The following is an 18,201-nucleotide window of genomic DNA, read 5'->3' on the forward strand; positions in this document are numbered from 1 at the left end:
GCTGCTTTTTAAAAATGTTTTTACATGCACAGATTTCTTCTGACACTAGAATCACCAGGAAGAAGCCAAATTCCATCTTCATATTTCAGGCCAGGGTCCCTCCTCCAGAGGAACCATCTGGACGTAAGCACAAAAGGCCTCTAAAGCCATTCATGGTTATTACTGATGAGAGGGTGTCTTCCTCAGGGGAGCCTTGGCCAAAGATGGATTACGCCAGAAACTTGCTCCCCATGCCCCCCGCCCCCTTAAGCATTGGCTTTTCCAGCATTTTGTTCTTAGTCCTCCTTTTTCTTAACTTCATTCAGTGCTTTCCAGACCTGACTCTGTGTTGGAATCAGTGGGGAACATTTAGAAACACCATGGAGCCCAGGCGTGTGGTTTTGAATAGGTGCCTGAGCAATGCTGAAACTGCATGCCCTCCATCAGAGTCTAGAGCTTGGCCTGCTCTTAGCCATCCCTGTGGCTGCTCCTGCCACCAGAGAACTGGTTCTCACCCTTTGTGTCCATGGTCTGCTTTTGAGTATTACAATTTTGGCAACCGTTAGCAATACTTCCTTGTACACGTAGTTAGGGCACTGCTCCCTCAGTCGGTTGTCTTCCATGCTGGGTCCTTGTCTGGACTAGATATGCCCACTGCCTGTATATCAGAGCTCCCCTTTTGCCTTGGAGCAGGTTGGTGTCTGTACCGCTTACTTCTTAAGCCTCAACAAGTTGTAACTTTCTCTAAGCTGTGTCACACAACATGCTTGGCAGAACCATTCACCTTACCAAAACGGTAAAACAACAGCATAATTCTCATGTACAGTAAAAATCAACTTTGCACATTGAGCAACGTTTTGTGGGACCAGAATTGACAACTTTTCACCTGGAGCCAGGTTTCCGAGCCTTGGCACTGTTGACATTTGGGGCCGGTGTGGAGGGGCGGCGGAGGCTGCCCTGTGCATTGTGGGATATTTAGCAGGATCCCAGGCTCCACCCACTAGATGCCGGTAGCACCCCACACACAGTTGTGACAACCACAGATGTCAGCAGTTGAGAACCACAGACCTTACAGGATGACCTCGTTCACATACCCATCTTCACTTCAAATCTTGTCTAAGCCTCTGGTTTCCGTTGGGCTCCTCTAGAGTACTTTCAAATTGCTTCTGGCCTGTGCCCCTGCCTACTCTGTTCCCTCAGCCTGGGACACCCTGCCCTTCCTCTCTCACCTGTAGGTCTTTGAGACTGAGCATCTCCCTTGAGCTTTCGTTGCCAAGTGGCACTAGTACCTCCCTGCCTCCTGTGGAACTCCAGGCAGACCCCCAACTGGGCCCAGGGTGCTGCCTAGAGCCCTTCCCTTTCCCGGTCAGCTCTTGTCATTCCTCACAGCCACACTTCTAAGTGTGTTCTGTCTCCTTTAAACACCTCAGCTCATCCCTTTGTTCCTCACTCTTGCAGGAGAGCTTCCTCATCACCTCCACGGAAGAAATAATGGTTGTTAGATACTGAAATTCTCAGCTGCCTGACAGCAAGCTTTCAGGTGCACCTGCCTCCCAGCCACGCCTGCAGCGTCCCCTCCTGTCTGGGTGGAGGAGGACCCCCTTTGTTCCGATGTGTCCCTTCCCTTCCTCAGGGACCTTGCTCTGTAGACTGTCTGCTCCTGCCAGGTTTTGTTCTTTCTATCCCTGGCATCTCGACGTAAGCAAGCACTTCCTGCAGCAGTTTCTTAATCTGTCTCCAAATACTGCCCTGCGGCCCCTCCCCTCACCCCCAGACTTAGAGAAGGATCTGTGCTCACTGTAACCTTCTTCACCTGAGTAAGGGAAGAAGAAAACCTAGGTGCCTTTGTTTCTATCCATCCTTGATTTTTAACCAGCCTGTCTGCAGACTGAACTTTCTGTCTATCAATAGCAGTGCCCTCATGGATTGCTGGCTTTTTGGTGCATGACCTTTACTTTTCGTCCTCTGTCACGTTCATTTACTGCGAACAGATGGTGGTTGGCATTGCTCTGGGGCCTCCTGCTTGTGTCAGTTGATTACGGCTGATCATCTAGGATGTTCGCCAGCATGCCCTAGAGACTACCGCCTTATTTAGACCTCTGATTTAAAGGTCAGCCACAAAATTCTTTACTGGTTAAAAATACTTTTCAGAAGTGGAGTGCCGCAGCTTGGATAAACATGTGTCGGAGATGCCACTTTGGGTGCTAAGAGGGGTGCATCACTGTGGTGCCCCACCTCGAAGGAGCGCCTATTTGCATAGCATCTGCTGCCAGGCCCAGCGAGGGGGGAGACTTCTCATCTCTGACCTTTAGTAATCCCAGGTCCTTTTATATTTGTCAGGTTCTTGCATGGCACCAGGAGGCTGCAGAGCTGTGCAAACAACTCCCCTTTAGTGTGCACTCCTCACCCCACCCCCAGCCATCGTTCTACTCTCTCTAGTTTGTGTTGGTTCGGGAAGGAGGAAAGGGGGCGGACACCGTATGCAGTGCAGTTCTGCTGGTTTTGTTCCTTTCGTGTTCCATAAATTCTGCATTCTGTACCCCAAGGTATTTCTTCTAAGAATAAAGAACTGTTCTGTTGAAGTTGTGATCTGCTTGTCCTTCCCATGGTTCCCTGTTCCTCAGCCCATTACCTGCCTTCCATCCCTGTCCCTATCCACCTCTCTGTCCTGAATGCTTCTGTGTGTGTATACTTTGACTACTCGAGTCTCTCAAAGGGCTTCTCAAAGTCTGGCTAGCCCCAGCTGCTGCCCGGTGAGACGTCTGTGGTACACGTGCAAGCTAGTCCGAGGTCACGGGTGCTGGGCGTGCCAGCACCTGAGGCCCACTCACTCATTCTGTCATGTGAAACGTTACCATTAACTTTGCCTGAGTGTATGTTTAATAGTACCTTTCCTTTGCATGCCATTGGTGCTTTTCTAAGTATTCCACAATAGTTTGTTGCATACTGCTCCAAACAGCCTCACAAGGTAGAGCATGCCTTCCTTCCCTGCCCCCCTCCCTACTCCACCTCTGTGGCTTGCTGGCCACACAGCGGAGTCAGGAAGGCTCCACACACTGTAGCAGCAGAACTGTGTCTAGGAGGAAGGGGGAGGCCACCAGGCTGAGCTTGGTGCAGCAGTGAAGCAAGAGGGTAAGGACATGGGTGATGAGGGAAAGAAGGAGCACAGGTCAGTTACTCACTGAGATTCCAGCAGCAACCCCAAGGGGGCTGGGGTCAGGGGGCCCCAGGGGAACAGGAAAGCTGCCCGGCTGTGTTCAGATGAGAGGGAAATGCTGAGGGAACCAGGCTGGCCATCTCCCCATCTCGCTCCAGGGGAGGTACAGGAACTCAGCTGTTGGGAAATCTGTCAAAGGAGGGAGGGGGCAGGTGGCGGACTGTGGTGGGGGTCAAGAGTAGGAGAGCCATGGGTTAGACACATAGTCAAAAGGAAAAGTTTTTTTGTTTGTTTTAAGAAAAAAAATTTTTTTTTCGGATTTTGAGTTAGCTAGGAAAGGGAGACATTCTCAGTTTGTCCCTGAAGACCCAGTTAGTCTTTGTTGTCCATTACAGTACCCAAGGGGGGCTGGAGAGACACTTTCTTTTGCATCAACAAACCTATAAGGTCCAACATAAGAAAAAAAATGCATAATAAAATGCATTTATAACTAAAGGAACAGATAAGCAGAGAATACTCAGCTCATGGAGCCTTAAAAATTAAATATGGGATTATAACATTTTATTCTTTCTGAACAACCAGTAATAAAAAAGAAAGGCAGTAGGTTAAGAAAACCGGAAAGAAGGGGGGTGACAGTAGGTTAAGAAAAAGGTGACAGGGAGGTGACAGGGAAGAGGGAGAGCAAACCACCATTTACCCCCAGGCCTCTGCTGCTTGCTGAAACCAAGGTCCCCACAAACAGCTGGCTAAAGTCAGCGCCCTCCCCCCACAGAGGTCACACAACCTCAGCTCTCCTGTCACCTGCCAACTGCCCAAAGTCCATCACAGAACTGGCCTCAAGCACCTCTCCCAGCCACCCACCTCTACCCAATGCTAACCAAACCCTCAGAGGTCTGTAGGCCAGGGGTTAGGCAGATGCACCCTTGTAAGGGGGAGGATCTGTCACTTAGCCAACCTGAAGGGATCTGAATCCCCAGAAAGATTAGAACCCTTGTTCTAGTCTCTGCCAGACTACAGCAAACACCAGCTCTTAAAACACCCGCCCAGGGGGGGCCCTGTGGGTGGGAGCACTCTTGGAGCATTCTCATATGAGAATAAAAGGAACAAGAAGCAGACATGACAAGGCCTTGTGTGTTGTAAATTAATTTCAAGCTCCCCTATGGTTTGGTGACTTTAACCCCTTAAGTAGAAACCTGCAGGTTTAAATAAAAGCCTCCAGGGATGATGAGGTTCTAGTTCATTGCTTTATCTACAGGCTTCCCACGAGATGGATAAATTCAGACTTCATGATCATTATTCTTACCCAAAGTAATTGAGTGCACGGTCACCAAGTGGCAGCAGGTGGGCACACACGTGTTGTTCATATTGAAGCTGTAGATATGAATGTTTCTTCCAAATCCCAGTTAAAGCAGTGAGTTCTTTAGACCTCTTTTTTTTTTTATCAAAACTGCAATTTTTTGAACAGCTATATATAACTATAAGCCACATATAAATTATAAATTGACAAAGTTTTAAAGGCATACCATGTTTCAATTTGATATCTTTCTTAACATTTCTTTTATCCCAAGACTCCACGTATAGTTACTCCAAAGGTGCTTGAATATGGGTCCCAGCATCTGCCTCTTTCCCTGTTTGGCCAGGACTCTGGGGCTTCTGTGTGGCTTCATTTCAACCTCTGAGAGCTGCCATGGGGAGTACTTGAACTTGAGAAATGATTTCCACAGCTCCCTCAAAGTCTTCTCTCACTTCCAAAAGGTGCAACGTCCCTTTTCTAAGAATGCTAAACTCTCCACAACTGACTTAGGTTCAGTTGCTAGGATGCGACTTCCACTCTCCTGAGCAAGAGCGGATCACCCATCTTCTCTCTCCCTAAAACATTTCCACTGAAAACTTCTGGCTCAGTGTTACCTAATTCTTAGGTGCAGTTGTCCCCAGAATATTCCCAACCACCCTGCAGCCTTTACATACATTTAGCATAGATTGCTTAGAAGGCTTTTTAAATAATGTTTTAGGGGCACCTGGATACCTCAGTGTGTTGAGCATCCAGCTCTTGATTTTGGCTCAGGTCATGCATGATCCCATGGTCATGCGATCAAGCCCCATGTCTGGCTCTTTGCTGAGTGTGGAGCCTGCTTGAGAATCTGTCTCTCCCTCCCTCCCTCTGTCCCTCTCCCCTGGTGCGTACATTGCTCTCTAAAAAATAAAAAAAAAAAAAATTAAAGGGGCTCCTGGGTGGCTGAGTCAGTTAAGCATCTTGACTCTTGGTTTCAGCTCAGGTCATGATCCCAAGATTGTGGAATCGAGCCCTGTGTCGGGCCTTGCACTGACAGCGCAGAGCCTGCTTAGGATTCCCTCCCCCTTTCTGCACCTCCCTCACTTGCTCTTTCAAAAAATGAACATTTAAAAATAATTTTTAATTTAAAAACAAGTAAAAATGTTTTAAGTGACATTTAAACTGAGTTCCATGAAACTAATTTGTAGTTTTGCAGAAAACTTCATATAACTCTTGTTTCATATCTTCTTGAGTTTGCGTTTTTCTACTTTAGCTGTTACAGAAAACATAACTGATTAATAAAGTATAGTTTGTCTTCTTCATTCATAATAAATATCCTAAGTTTCCTCAAATGGTGAAATAAAAAGACTGAACTGCCAAATACTACTTACAGTTCTCGTCATCCAGATTGGATTCAGGAGATCTTCTGCCGGCCGTGTATTAGTACGTCCCCAATATTTGTTTCTTGGGACTTGCCAATATGTCGGAAAAGGAGGAGAAACTGACTAAAAATTCCATTTCTTTTGGTCTAATAGTTGTTTAGCATGTAATTTGTGATACAAGTCTCCCATTTTTTCCAGGCATGTTTTCCACAAATCCTGCGTGGATCCCTGGCTTAGTGAACACTGTACCTGTCCAATGTGCAAACTTAATATTTTGAAGGCCCTGGGAATTGTGGTATGTTTCTTATTTTGTTACTGCGTCTGTGTGGTGTCCTCTCCAAGTGCAGCCTAACGTAGCAAAAGCGGGATGGTCACATCTCACGAGAGAGCCCCAGCTTGCAGTGCCTTTCTCCCAGAGTACTTAAAGTCCAGGCCACCTTGGGGAAGTCCCAGAAGAGATGGTAAAGGACTGAGCTAGTCCACTGGCAGGCATACTTTTCTGTGGGTGCTGGATTGTGGTAAAGTACCGCCATAGGAGAGATGGATGGGGTTTTCTTGCACTCCACTATTTTGTTTTAAGGACTAGAATATAGACTATGCAGTAATTTTTTCTGCATTCAGCATCACATGTCATCACTTACATTCCTTCCCCTCGGATCTGGCTTTGCTCCCCTGCATGCCTTGGTCAGTTGCCAGTAGTGGTGGTGGGCGGTGCCGGCTCTGGGCAGGGCCTTTGGTCCGGTTCTGTGCAGACAACTTCAGCACTGAGGATCGTGGAGACTTCCTTAAGAGAAGTATATGTCCACAATTAATGCTTTTTGGAGGAAAACAAAGTACTCTCTGGCCTCAGGAAAGAGTGGATGAGTGATTTCCTTACAGAACCAAAAGTTGAGTTTGGCCCACCGAAAGAATTCCTCATGGTAGCCTTGCAGCCCAAAGCACATCCAAGCAGTCGTATTCAAAATACGCTATCAGATGACAGCTTAACAGTCCCGTTGGGCAGTAATGACCCCTTGTATCTTGCCATCTGCAGTGATCACATCAGTGACATCGTTTAACATAGGGTTCCTCTACCTCAGCACCACCACATAATTCCATCAGGTGGGGTTCGTCCTGTGCACCGTTCGGTGTCTAGCAGCCCCTCTGGCTACTCCTGATGCTAGTGGCACAACACACCGGTCACACGATCGGAATGTCTCCAGATGTCGCCAGACGTCTCCTGGGGAACAAAACCCACTCCTTTTGAGGAGTTTAACATAGAGCATCTTCCACAATACCTGACATGTGGCAGATACTTTGGGAAGGATTAACTTAATCTCCTTTCATTGCCTCTAGCCTTGGTGGTGGTTTGGTTTTGTTTTTCTTTTAAGTCCTATTTTTGAAGTACTAATACTTTTCCCTTCTGTTTTTTAATGAAACCCTTCTAAAATCTATTACAGGCTACCATGGTTTTAAATATAAAGGCCATAATAAACCTCTTCTGAGTGGGTATCATTATAAGCATCAGTTATTGCACTGTGCTGTCATTTTTTGCACTTAGGCTCTGGGGTGATCTAGAACAGCGTTCTCCTGGCTGAGAAGCCATTGTTCTGGGTTTGGTCGGCTGTCACTTCTCTATACTTCAGCTTCTCTCAGCCATCCTTCCCAGCTCTGCCTCTGACGTGCTATCTGCTACAAGAACTAAAGGTTGCTAGGGAAACCAAGTATCTGTATTGTTACATCAGAAGATTCTCATATCCATGTTTTAGTTGGTAGGCTTTGGCCCTAAGGCAGCTCTGTAACTCTCCTTCAGGGTTAGATTCTTAGATTGTGAAACAGATCCCTTACTCACGATTCAAGGTCTTTTCAGGGTTGATCTGCTCTTGGTTGGATGCTTTCCTTGTGTTTAAAGGTAGGAGACGTTTAAAAACTGACTGCCAGATAAATGCCATTACAGAGAAGTTAATAGGATGAAAGCAGTATTTTATGTCATTTGCTCTCGCTCCACATTGATGGAAAAGCCAAAGCGACACATTTTAAATGTTTGTCAGCTTTGTAATGTATTGAACAACTCCTGTGCCCATGAGCCATGTCCACCAAAGGTTGTCATTTCTTCATAAAGATGAAGTATCTGGTTTTCTCGGTTCTGCAGTGGATTTTAGTTTTCTTTTTCACCAATTTTTGGGAGAAATCTGTTTCTTTTACAGAAAAACTTGTGGGTGAGAAAGGGTAAGTGGGGAAAGAAATGAGAGGAAACCACACGGAAAAAAAACTTGAAGTCTTTTCAACAGGGTATCAAACATTTAGAATTTTCTAAAAGATTTGTTATTCTTATAAGTACTTTTAATCTGGAAATGTTTTGCAGCCAAATTTGCCATGTACTGATAACGTAGCATTTGATATGGAAAGGCTCACCAGAACCCAAGCAGTTAACCGAAGATCAGCCCTAGGTGACCTCGCCAGTGACAACTCCCTTGGCCTGGAGCCACTTCGAACTTCGGGGATCTCACCTCTTCCTCAGGATGGGGAGCTCACTCCTAGAACGGGAGAGATCAACATTGCAGTAACAAGTAAGTGGGGCCCTGTGCCCAGGTGCAGGGCAGATTTGCTGCTGTTTGGTGTGCGTTGATTGCTCTGGAGGACAGTTGAGGCAATCTCCTGGGCCGGTTGGTTAGTCTGTAACCGAGAAAGAAACAGGTATTTGGAAGACGAAACTTTGTTTATAATAAGGAGCTTGTGTATTTGTGTATAATAAATGGGAATCGCTTCCATTTGACAAGTAGTTGTTCAGAGGTTTGTCTTAGTAGCTGGTTTCAAAATGGTTGCCTTGCAGATGGGCAGTTTCAAGAGTCATGCATGTGACCTCGGGCGTCACCTTGGGTGTGTTGTGTGACCGTGAGCACCAGTGCTCTCTGGTTCCTAGGCTGCAGGCAGCTGAGTGAAACACTAGGGCAGATTTGAACACACAAATGAACCACTCTAGGGCAACTTGAGCTGGCTGCCGCTTACTTTATTTTACACTTTCTATGACGTTTGGTGTCTTGGCAGTTACCTCTTTGGTGTCATGGTACATGAGGTGGGAGAAAAGCCAAAGGGTAATATGCCTTTAAAAACGCTCTTGCTCGTTATGAACGTCTTGACTGTTGTGCCGTTGATGGGAAGAAAAGCAGTGCTCCGAGTGTTCTGATGGCCGTGCCTCAGTACGGTGTGAGTGGGCTGGCAGGCGTGTGTGTGGGCCTTGCGGACATTCACCCTGTAACAAGCCAGCTGTCTCCTCCAGTTCCATCCTCTACGTGATCTTTCCATCTAACAGCCCTTCTCCATCTTCCTTGCCACCACTCTGGTGCTGCCTTTTCCAGTATGTGCTGTTGCTTGCCTGTAGCTTCGAGCCCTAAAGCTGATGGGGCCCTGCTTAACTCAGGGGGTCTATAGCTCAGATAAAGCTGTTGCAAAAGATTTGCCCTTGATATAGCAAGCCTCATGTGGTCTGTTCAAGTGAAGGACACATGTTTTTAACCAACCAAAACTTAATAGTAGCAAACGACTCCCCGGGTTTTGTTCTAGCATCTGTCTAAACTTAGGGAGACTTCATTCAGTTACAAAATAAGGAAGACTATTCTTTGATACAGCTTGACTCATTTCTTACCATTTCCCCCGTGATATGTTTCGACAGCTTTTCGTGTTTTCAGGTTTTATAGTGTAGATTTTTGAAAACTGATCTAGTAGCAATAAAGGAAACAAAGGTTCCTTGTTTATTAATGAGTTTTTGTAGGTCCTTCATTGATCGACATTTATTGAGCACCTACTACTACATTAAGTTCTGATCCTGCTATATTTTATGCAGAACTGTCCTTTCAGAATCTCCCATTTTGATGATAAAAAATGTTACTTCATATATCATATCAATCCCCATTAGTGGAATTTACACATGTGAATAAATAAACTCATGTGGTTAAACGAAACCAAAGCTCCCTCTTCTTTGCCTTCAAAGCTCTGTAGTGTCATACCAGCTACAGTGCGCCCGCTCAGCACCCACTGTGCAAGGCACTGTGCTAAATACACACTGGTGTTCCGGCCTCAGCAGACTGCTGGACCCACCGGGCATTGTGATGGGGTCTGCTTCATTTTGGTTACTAGTTTTTATAACTGAAATGCCATACATCTATGGATGGTATGTTCAGTATGCAGAAACACAGACATCACTGAAGTTCCAAAAGTTAGTCTGCTTATCATGTACAAAGGTCTCTAAGAAGAAAAAAATAACTCTGTGTTAAGCTTCTTGATACTGATGACCAGTCATCTCTGAATTTTTTTAAATGCCAGGACACATTTTTCCTAACTTAAAATACATGCAGGTAAAGATGGTGGATTTTGTATGGGTTCTTAAATGTTCATTTGGACTGAAATTAAAACCTTATAAATTTACTGTACTGATGAAGAATTTGTAATCCAGGAAGCAGTGGCTGCACTGTTAACCAAAAACCAAAGAGTTTGCTAAGCATTATAACAATACAGATCAAGATGGCCAAGAAACGCTTCTAGAACAAACTCATCATCCTGGCAATCCTGAAGACCAGTTCTTAACGTTTTGAAGATCACCACCTTTAAAATCCAGTGAAAGTATAATAACCTTATTCTAGAAAAATCCCTAGGCACACACAATTTTGCACATTTGTAGGATTCATGGAAACCAGACTGAGAAACCCTCACGTTCTACGCAGCTTTTACATACCCAACTTTGGCATTCCAAGTATAAATGTCTTCTCTCTGCCTTATTGTAGATACATAGGGGACTTTGCTGTGTACCACCTTGTTAAACCAGCCCTAGTTAGTGTATATACTAGGAAATATTTTATAGATTGGTTCTCAGGTTATTTTCAAGGTTCGCAGTAAATAGTACTTTGGGAACGTTACCTTGACATACAGGCTTTGAAAAGAAGGGAAAATATTAACTGACTTCCCAGATCTAGAGAAAGACTAGATAAAAAACCCTAGAGTTCTGTGTTTCAGAGGTTTTTTTCCAACTCTTTGATGGGCCAGGTACCTTGTGAGTCACCTTCCCTTCCTACTTGTGCTCGACACAGCCAAAGCAGCCAGTGCTTGCTTCCCGCCGGCGGGAGTATGAAGGGTAGTTCTTCCCAGGAGAGAACCAATAAGATGTCCTTTGTAAATAAAGACTGTAAGTAAACCTGTGCCTAAGAGAAAAGAAGGTAGACCCGAATGCCACGGAAGGCCAGCCCGCGGACTGCGTGGAGTACCCACAGGACCTTTGGGACCTCTACTCCGTATGAGTGGCACAACCATGCAGAAGTGACAGAATGAAGAAGGAAAGGTTATAGAAGTATGGCTGGTCCACTTTACTGTCATCTAAAGTAGCCATTTAAAACTCTGTGTCCACGTGCAATTTTATATGCATTATTTCTGCTGCACACTTTTTGGTGGCCACACTCTTCACAAACCTCAGGACCTTAACTGGAAGAAATGTTTGGGCCATGCTTTCCTTTCTCCCTTGCAGCTTTTCACCACTACTTCCACTAACCTTCTCCAGTTAGTAGCTCTCTGGCAAACCTCCTGCTTCACTTCCTTGGGCCAGTCTTGGCTTACACCTCCGTTGACGTCTGCTTCGTTGCATTTGAGGGAAATGTTGACATCGATTTGACTTAAGCCTTCTCCCCAGAGTGATTTCCTCCCTTTCCTTTGTCAACAGAAGAATGGTTTATTATTGCCAGTTTTGGCCTCCTCAGTGCTCTCACACTCTGCTACATGATCATCAGAGCCACAGCTAGCTTGAATGCTAATGAGTAAGTAACAAATTATTTTTTGGATTGCATGTGCCAGATGATCCCAAGAAACCCTGTAATTTTCATAAAGATGGTGAAATTTGGCTTTCACTAGTTTCATATCCTGATGACGCCATACCTAGCAAAATAAGTGTATTTCTTGACCATATATTTTTAGTCAGTAACACAGATCGGGAGGTCACCTTGCTCAGCAACAACAGCTCACTGGAGAAAAGATCCAAGGGCTTTTGTTAGCCACATGCTTAGAGTACAGCAGCGGTGTAATGCAAACTCCAGGGGAACCAGCACAGTCATAGGGTGCAAAGAATGTCTATGTCCTGATCATTGACAGGAAAATCCCACTTTACTGTGTGCTCACCAGACCTGACCTGGATTCTTACATACTTAGCTTTTGGTGGAACACTGGCACCCTGGCCTACAGTCAAGGGACAGTGACTTGGATGTTTAGCCTCTAAGAAAGAAGCAATCGGGAAGACCCACTGTTTCCAAAGAGTAGGAAGATTGTCAGGGGGGCAAAGAAAATAAGCATAAACGGTATTTCCATGGGGCAAAATGAGGACCAAAGGGGTAGGTCACAGGAAAGCAAATTTCATCTCTGTAAGAGGAAGAACAGTTGTCGGTGAGGCTACTTACCCCATGAGCTGGTTTGCCATGGGGAGTGCCCAGGATGAGGAACGCAGGAAGAAGCTGCATGTTACTTGTCGGGGCTGCTAGAGGTTGTTCAGAGTAGGCAAAATTGGGCTACATTACTCTTAAGTCCCATTTGGATCCAGTGATTTTCCAAGTAACTTTCCATGGGGATAAGATAAAACAAAGGTTTATTTTTTTATTATTATTATTTTATTTTTGGTTTTGTTGGTTTTGTTTTAAATTTAGGGCATTGTAAAGTATTCTTTAGTCCTTTCTTTTACCAGTATCCATGAAAAAAAATTTTGAGATGAGAGTAGCCCTAGGACACAGCCCAAGTAGGAACCTAAATTAGTACAGGTGGCATTCATGTGCTCTCCACACTCACTTATGTCCTGGCATTTTAACTGATTCATAACCAGCCAAGCTCATGTAATTGATTTAATTGAACACTCCTTGTCCAGCTGTAGAAACAAATGGGCAAGTAACCTGCACTTACCATGACATCATTTTATTATCTCTAACCTGATCTGTTGCCTGGATACTTGTAAGAAGGGCCCTTTGGCATCCCTGACACGTTGGGAGGATGCCATGGTTGGTTGGCATTCTTCAGCCTTCAGGCAAGTAGTTGTGGCCAGTCATCCAACAGGCCAACCCACCTGATGCAGTTTTACTTCAACATAGCACAGTGTGAATTGCTCAGGCTCTAGAGTGAGACATAACCTGGATTTGACTCCTTGCTCTTCCATTTTTTGCTTGGGAGACCTGGGCAGCTGTATTTATCTGAGGCTCATTTTAGTCATGGAGAAAACAAGAATAATGGTAGGAGCATACCCTAGGTTGTGTGAATTCGCATGTAAAGTGCTTAGCACAGTGCCTGGTACATAATAAGTGCTCAATAAATGTTAGCTTAATGATTCCACCGAGATTCTTTCAAAGTTCTGTGAATGAGATGACCATCTGCCTTTATCATTTGGCAAATGATTTTAATTTTCTTCCATGAAACAGTATAGAATCATAGGAGCTCAGTAAGTGCCTATGATTCAGACCTGTGTGGAGGGAAGAGTTATTTCACCTACAATCACCTCTTTTGCTTACTCTCATACTGACCCCATCAGAGTCCATGGTAGTGTAAGTCCACTTCTTAAAACTTTCACAAATGAGCAAAAACCAGTCACAGCATATAGAGGCACTCTGGGCACTTTTAGAGAATCATGATGTGATTTAATGGTCACCTTGCTGCCACTCAGGATCTGCCAGATGCTCAGTTCATGCATCAGATATTTTAGAGAAGGCTCACTAGATGTGTTACCTTTTAGAAATCAAAGTACCTGGGGCCATGATACTTCAGTTCCATGCATAAATGCCTGCATGACTCAGTCTAAGCATAGATGTTAGATCCATGTCTTAGGCCGACCCTTCTCCCATTAGCCTTTGTAGAAGGTTGATACCGCAGTTGTTCATTTGAGTATTATTTCTGTGCCTTCAGTCAGAACTACTCTGAAGGACAATTTTCATGATCCCATTGAGAGAGAGAGAGAGAGTGTGTGTGTGTGCATGCATACAGATGTATGAAAGAATGGCCACCAAAATATTAATGGTGATTATCTTAATTTAGTAGAATTGTGGCTGATGTTTTCCTCTCCTGTTGTGCTTTTATATGTTGATTTTTTTAATACAACATGAAGTACTTAATATCTTAAAGGCCATTTTAATTGTGGAAGATAACGGAAAGATGATAGTCACTCTTACTCAATGTCTCCTTCCCAAGAATGTTGATTAAAAAAATTCCTATGCAACTTTAATTCCAGAGAAAAGTTTCTAGCAAATAAATTTATAATTATTCTTCATTAATGAATTCTTTGAAATCTGTCCTATTTCCCTTTTGCATTTACCAAAAACTTACAGCCAAAATGAGATTGTCTTCATTTTAATTGCTGTTTCTAATTTTCTAGGTAACTTCATCCATTTGTAAGATAGTCTTCTATATAAATAGATTTCCATCTTTTTACATGTGATTTGTCTGGAAGTTGATAGTAAAATTCACCTGTACGCATACTACCTACTATTATAGTTTACTCTTTTGACAATGTCACACTGAACTTGTATATAGTGATTTCAGCAAGACTTTGACCCAGTCTAGTCACTGGTGAAACCCTGCAAGATGAAGCCATGTGGGCCACGTGTAAGGGCAGGCACGTGGAACCCACACAGGCCCAGGCATGGCTGCTGAGCACCGATTCCTGCCCTGCTAGGGGCAAAAGCACGCCCACCTCCCTCACCATGTTCTGCACAGTGACCCAGGGCTTGTACTATTGCCTGAACTCTGAGGTCAGTCAGAAGTCCACAGATCTGAGGTCACCCCCCTTCTATTGTATGAAATACTATTTAAATACTCAACCGTGACTAATTGTGCTTTAATTTTTTAACACTGCAGACAAATCTAGTGAATGTTGAGGCTTTGCAAATATAAACAGGTTGGTAGTCAAAGAAGCAAATAAATGAAAGACAAATATATTTGTACATATGATCTTCTCATACCCCTGTTTCGTAGTACCTCAGTGAGCAAGGGTAGTGAACTTCAGTTCCCAAAGGAGGTTTACTGCTCTGCTTCATTATTCAGAAAACCTCGTTATATCCCAACATTTACCAGCTTTTATCTGTACCAGCCTATTTGTCCCTCAACATAAGAAAAGACAGTGTTTTTCATTGTTGTTCGAGGAGCAAGTTGTGAGATAAGGTAGATGATGCAGGAGGGTTTCAGCCAAATGGGAGGTCCAGCTAAGTATCCTCCACAGCTCCTAGATTTGGATTCATAGAACTCGTGCCCAAGGATCTGCCCGGGAGTGTAGTCCAGACGTTCAAGATTCAAAACCATCTGAACCGGAGGAAGTGTGGTAAAATAACTGGAATAAGTATAGAATCCTGTAGCACAGCCCAAGACCAGGAAGCCTGGCTCTGCAGCAGGCCCGAGTTGTCCCCACCAATATTCCTGGTGAGCTGGTGGCCTCTGAGGTGCAGTGATAGACATTTATGAGCCAGATCAGAGGAATTGATGTTTTTATTTGAACCTCTTTTCAGTATTTCTGAGTTATCTACACACACTCTTTAAGACGAACATTGACGTATTTCAATATAAAAGGATCTGAAAATGTAATCATCTTTATGTCTTGAGGGTGCTTGGCTCAGAAGAGTGAAGATGAGGGTGATGTGAGGGATGTATTTGAAGGGCTCCCACAGATGAGACTAGCTGCTGTTGACTGAATGCTTCCCAAGAACTTACTCCTGTGTGGAACTCTGTTTCTACCCAGGTTGCCCCTATAACACTCACAATAGTCTCGTGATGACTAACCAGTGCATATGGAGGGGGCTTACTGTGTAGTTCAGGAGCTCTGGAGACATCCACAGAGGAGAGGTAGAGTAACACCTAATATAGGAAAGAACTTAACTGCCGATCAACAGTGTCCATCCATGACACGGGATACCTTGAGAGCTGGTGAATTACCAGAACCTGCTTATGTGACAGAAACCACAAGGCCGGCACTGTTCAGAGGCAGACCCTGTGTCAGGTGCAAGTCTGAGGCTCCTTCCAGTTCTGAGAGTCCCTCTTCAGTTGTCTGTCCTTTCCTAGGAGGGATCAGAGCCCAAGAAGAGGTATTACATGCCCTGCTGGCTGGCTGCCCCTTTTAGAACCTTAACTATCAAAACTATTTTAAAACTTTTTTTTTTTTTTTTACCACCTGCCACTGTAAGAACTACATTTTGTATTGTGACATATTCACATGTGTATAACTGAAACAAGTTTCACAAACACCTCCCTTACTACATCCTTATTCTCTGATCTCCTCTCTGTACCTTGTTGTTGTTAATACTGGTCATGAATTCCCACATTGATTTTTACAGTCCAGTAATAGTCTGCAGCCTGCAGTTTGAGAAACACGGATCTAAAGAATTTTGGATTTCTGGTTCTTAACAGAATACCTTTTGCTTAGTTACACTGGTACCCATCTTTGATTGTTTATTTTTCCGAGACAGCCTTCCTTATAGCAGCGCCAGCAAAGATTTGAACTTGCCCCCAGTTTGATAATGAATCCACCTCTTTCTCCTCTCAGCCACTCTGAGCCTGAGATATGTACACAAAATAACCTAAGTGAGGCCCAGAGGAGCTGCGTGACCCCTGAGAAATGCCATAGGAAGAGGGCCTGGGGTTCAAGCCCAGCATTTCTGGGCCCACCTCTTTCTTTACACTGCTGGTCTTTGCCTGCTCCAGTAAGCCATTTAAGGGCTAGAAATAATGTAGTGGAAGAGGACACAGTGGGCTTTTTAGAAATGTGATGGCACAAAGAAAGTTAAAGGCAGTGGGGACCCCTGATTGGACTCCCTCACTGTCTTTTTTTTTCCCCCACGAGTACCTTTAACCTTCTTACAGCTACATTAGCTTATAGTTTCTTAGAAGAGCAAAATTAAGTTTAAAAATCTTGACTCACCCATTGAAAGTTCTCCTACCTAATACTTTACTTTTCTGAGGAAGTTTTATAAAATCGGTATGTGATCTTCAAGTGGACTGCGATGAACAGTGTGAGGTGGTGAGCAGCCTTCCTGCTACGCCCCGCCAACCCTCCCAAGGCACCAGGCCCTGCCCTGCAGGGGCGCTGTGGGAATGGGGCTGTGCTGCACAGTGCTCAGGCTTAGGCACTAGTGGGAGTGATGGCGGAGCCTCTCGGTGTCACACAGACACAGGGGACCTGCTGCCCCCTGGGGAGTTAACAGAGGCTTCCTGGAGAGAGTCACTCAGGAACCAGGCCAGGCATAATTTAGGACACAAAGAGGAAAAAGCAGAACTGGTTCAGGGAGTGGTGGGCTTGATGTGTCTGCTGGAGGCAGTAGGCTGACTACAGAATCTGGACTGTGCCCTTATAAGCAGTAGGTAATATCTGAGGCCTTTTGGCACAAAGATGATTCCTTAGAAGTTGCCTTGGCCTGGGAGAGACTGGAGGTGGGAGGTTAAGTGACTACAGAGCTGAGGAAGGAGATCCAGAGATGCTGGAGAGTTGTGTGGTGTCCAGAGATTAAGCGGTTCAAAGTGTGGGTCTAGAACTGAGCAGAGAGAAAAGAGCACAACTAGAGACCAGAATCAGGGTACCAAGGAAGCGAACCAGCTACGCAAAGCTTCAGGAAGCTAGGGCCATCCCACAGAGCCAGGCTGCGGAGGGGTGGTGTCCGCCCCAGGGCAGAGCAGGGGGCTTCCCAAGACCCCGGGCACCATCAGACACCAGATTTAGGGACATGTGCACATACAGTCTGGGGAAGTCCCGTAAGAGAGCCACACGTCCCAGAAGTCTACACTTCACAAATTTTATTTCAAAATAAACATAGACACTCTTGTCCCAGGTATAAAGGGGGATCCTATTTTAAAGAGATAGCTGCAGATTTCAGGACACTCAGCACCGAGAACTTGCATTCAAACCAGGAAAAGTTGTGAATTGTATGATAATCATCCCTGCATTTTTAAGCAGGATGCTGGTTAGCCTGTGCTTTTCCCTGCGTTCCTTGTGGGGGGACTAACACATTTCTAAGGTGACTGAGCTACTTGACCACAGATCTGAAGCTGCTGAGTTCAGGAAAATGCTAATGGCTTACTGACTTTCCCAAATGGGGCTGGGAAATGGTGGGGGACAGCCCCAGCCCACTTTTCAGTTAAGATCACTTTCTCCGTTATTTTAAAATATTGGCCACTCCCTTTTAACTAATTCTTGACCTCTTTTTTTCCCTTCTATTCCACAGGGTAGAGTGGTTTTGAAGAAGAAAAAAAAACTGCTTTCTGACTGATTGCCTTGAAGGAAAAAAGAACCTATTTTTGTGCATCATTTACCAATCATGCCACACAAGCGTTTATTTTTAGTACATTTTATTTTTTCATAAAATTGCTAATGCCAAAGCTTTGTATTAAAATAAATAAGTAATAAAATAAAAAGACCGTGCCATTGAGTATTTTTCACCCAC

At 44.6% G+C, this 18,201-nt stretch overlaps 1 protein-coding gene across 3 annotated transcripts in view; it reads left to right on the forward strand.

Moving 5' to 3' along the window:
* The window catches only part of RNF130 (ring finger protein 130), a 140,186-nt gene that overhangs the window by 89,964 nt on the left and 32,021 nt on the right, over window positions 1-18,201 (forward strand). The window contains exons 6-9 of one of the 3 annotated variants that reach the window (XM_042981937.1): window positions 5,990-6,086; window positions 8,136-8,340; window positions 11,478-11,571; window positions 17,983-18,157. In XM_042981937.1, coding sequence (XP_042837871.1) covers window positions 5,990-6,086; window positions 8,136-8,340; window positions 11,478-11,571; window positions 17,983-17,998 — 412 coding nt within the window. In that variant the 3' untranslated portion in view covers window positions 17,999-18,157. Of the gene's footprint in view, window positions 1-5,989; window positions 6,087-8,135; window positions 8,341-11,477; window positions 11,572-17,982; window positions 18,159-18,201 lie in introns of those variants that run through there. The other 2 variants (XM_042981950.1, XM_042981944.1) reach the window with 2 other exon arrangements.

This window comes from Panthera tigris, chromosome A1, assembly GCF_018350195.1.
Source record: "Panthera tigris isolate Pti1 chromosome A1, P.tigris_Pti1_mat1.1, whole genome shotgun sequence".
In the NCBI taxonomy this organism is placed as follows: domain Eukaryota; kingdom Metazoa; phylum Chordata; class Mammalia; order Carnivora; family Felidae; genus Panthera; species Panthera tigris.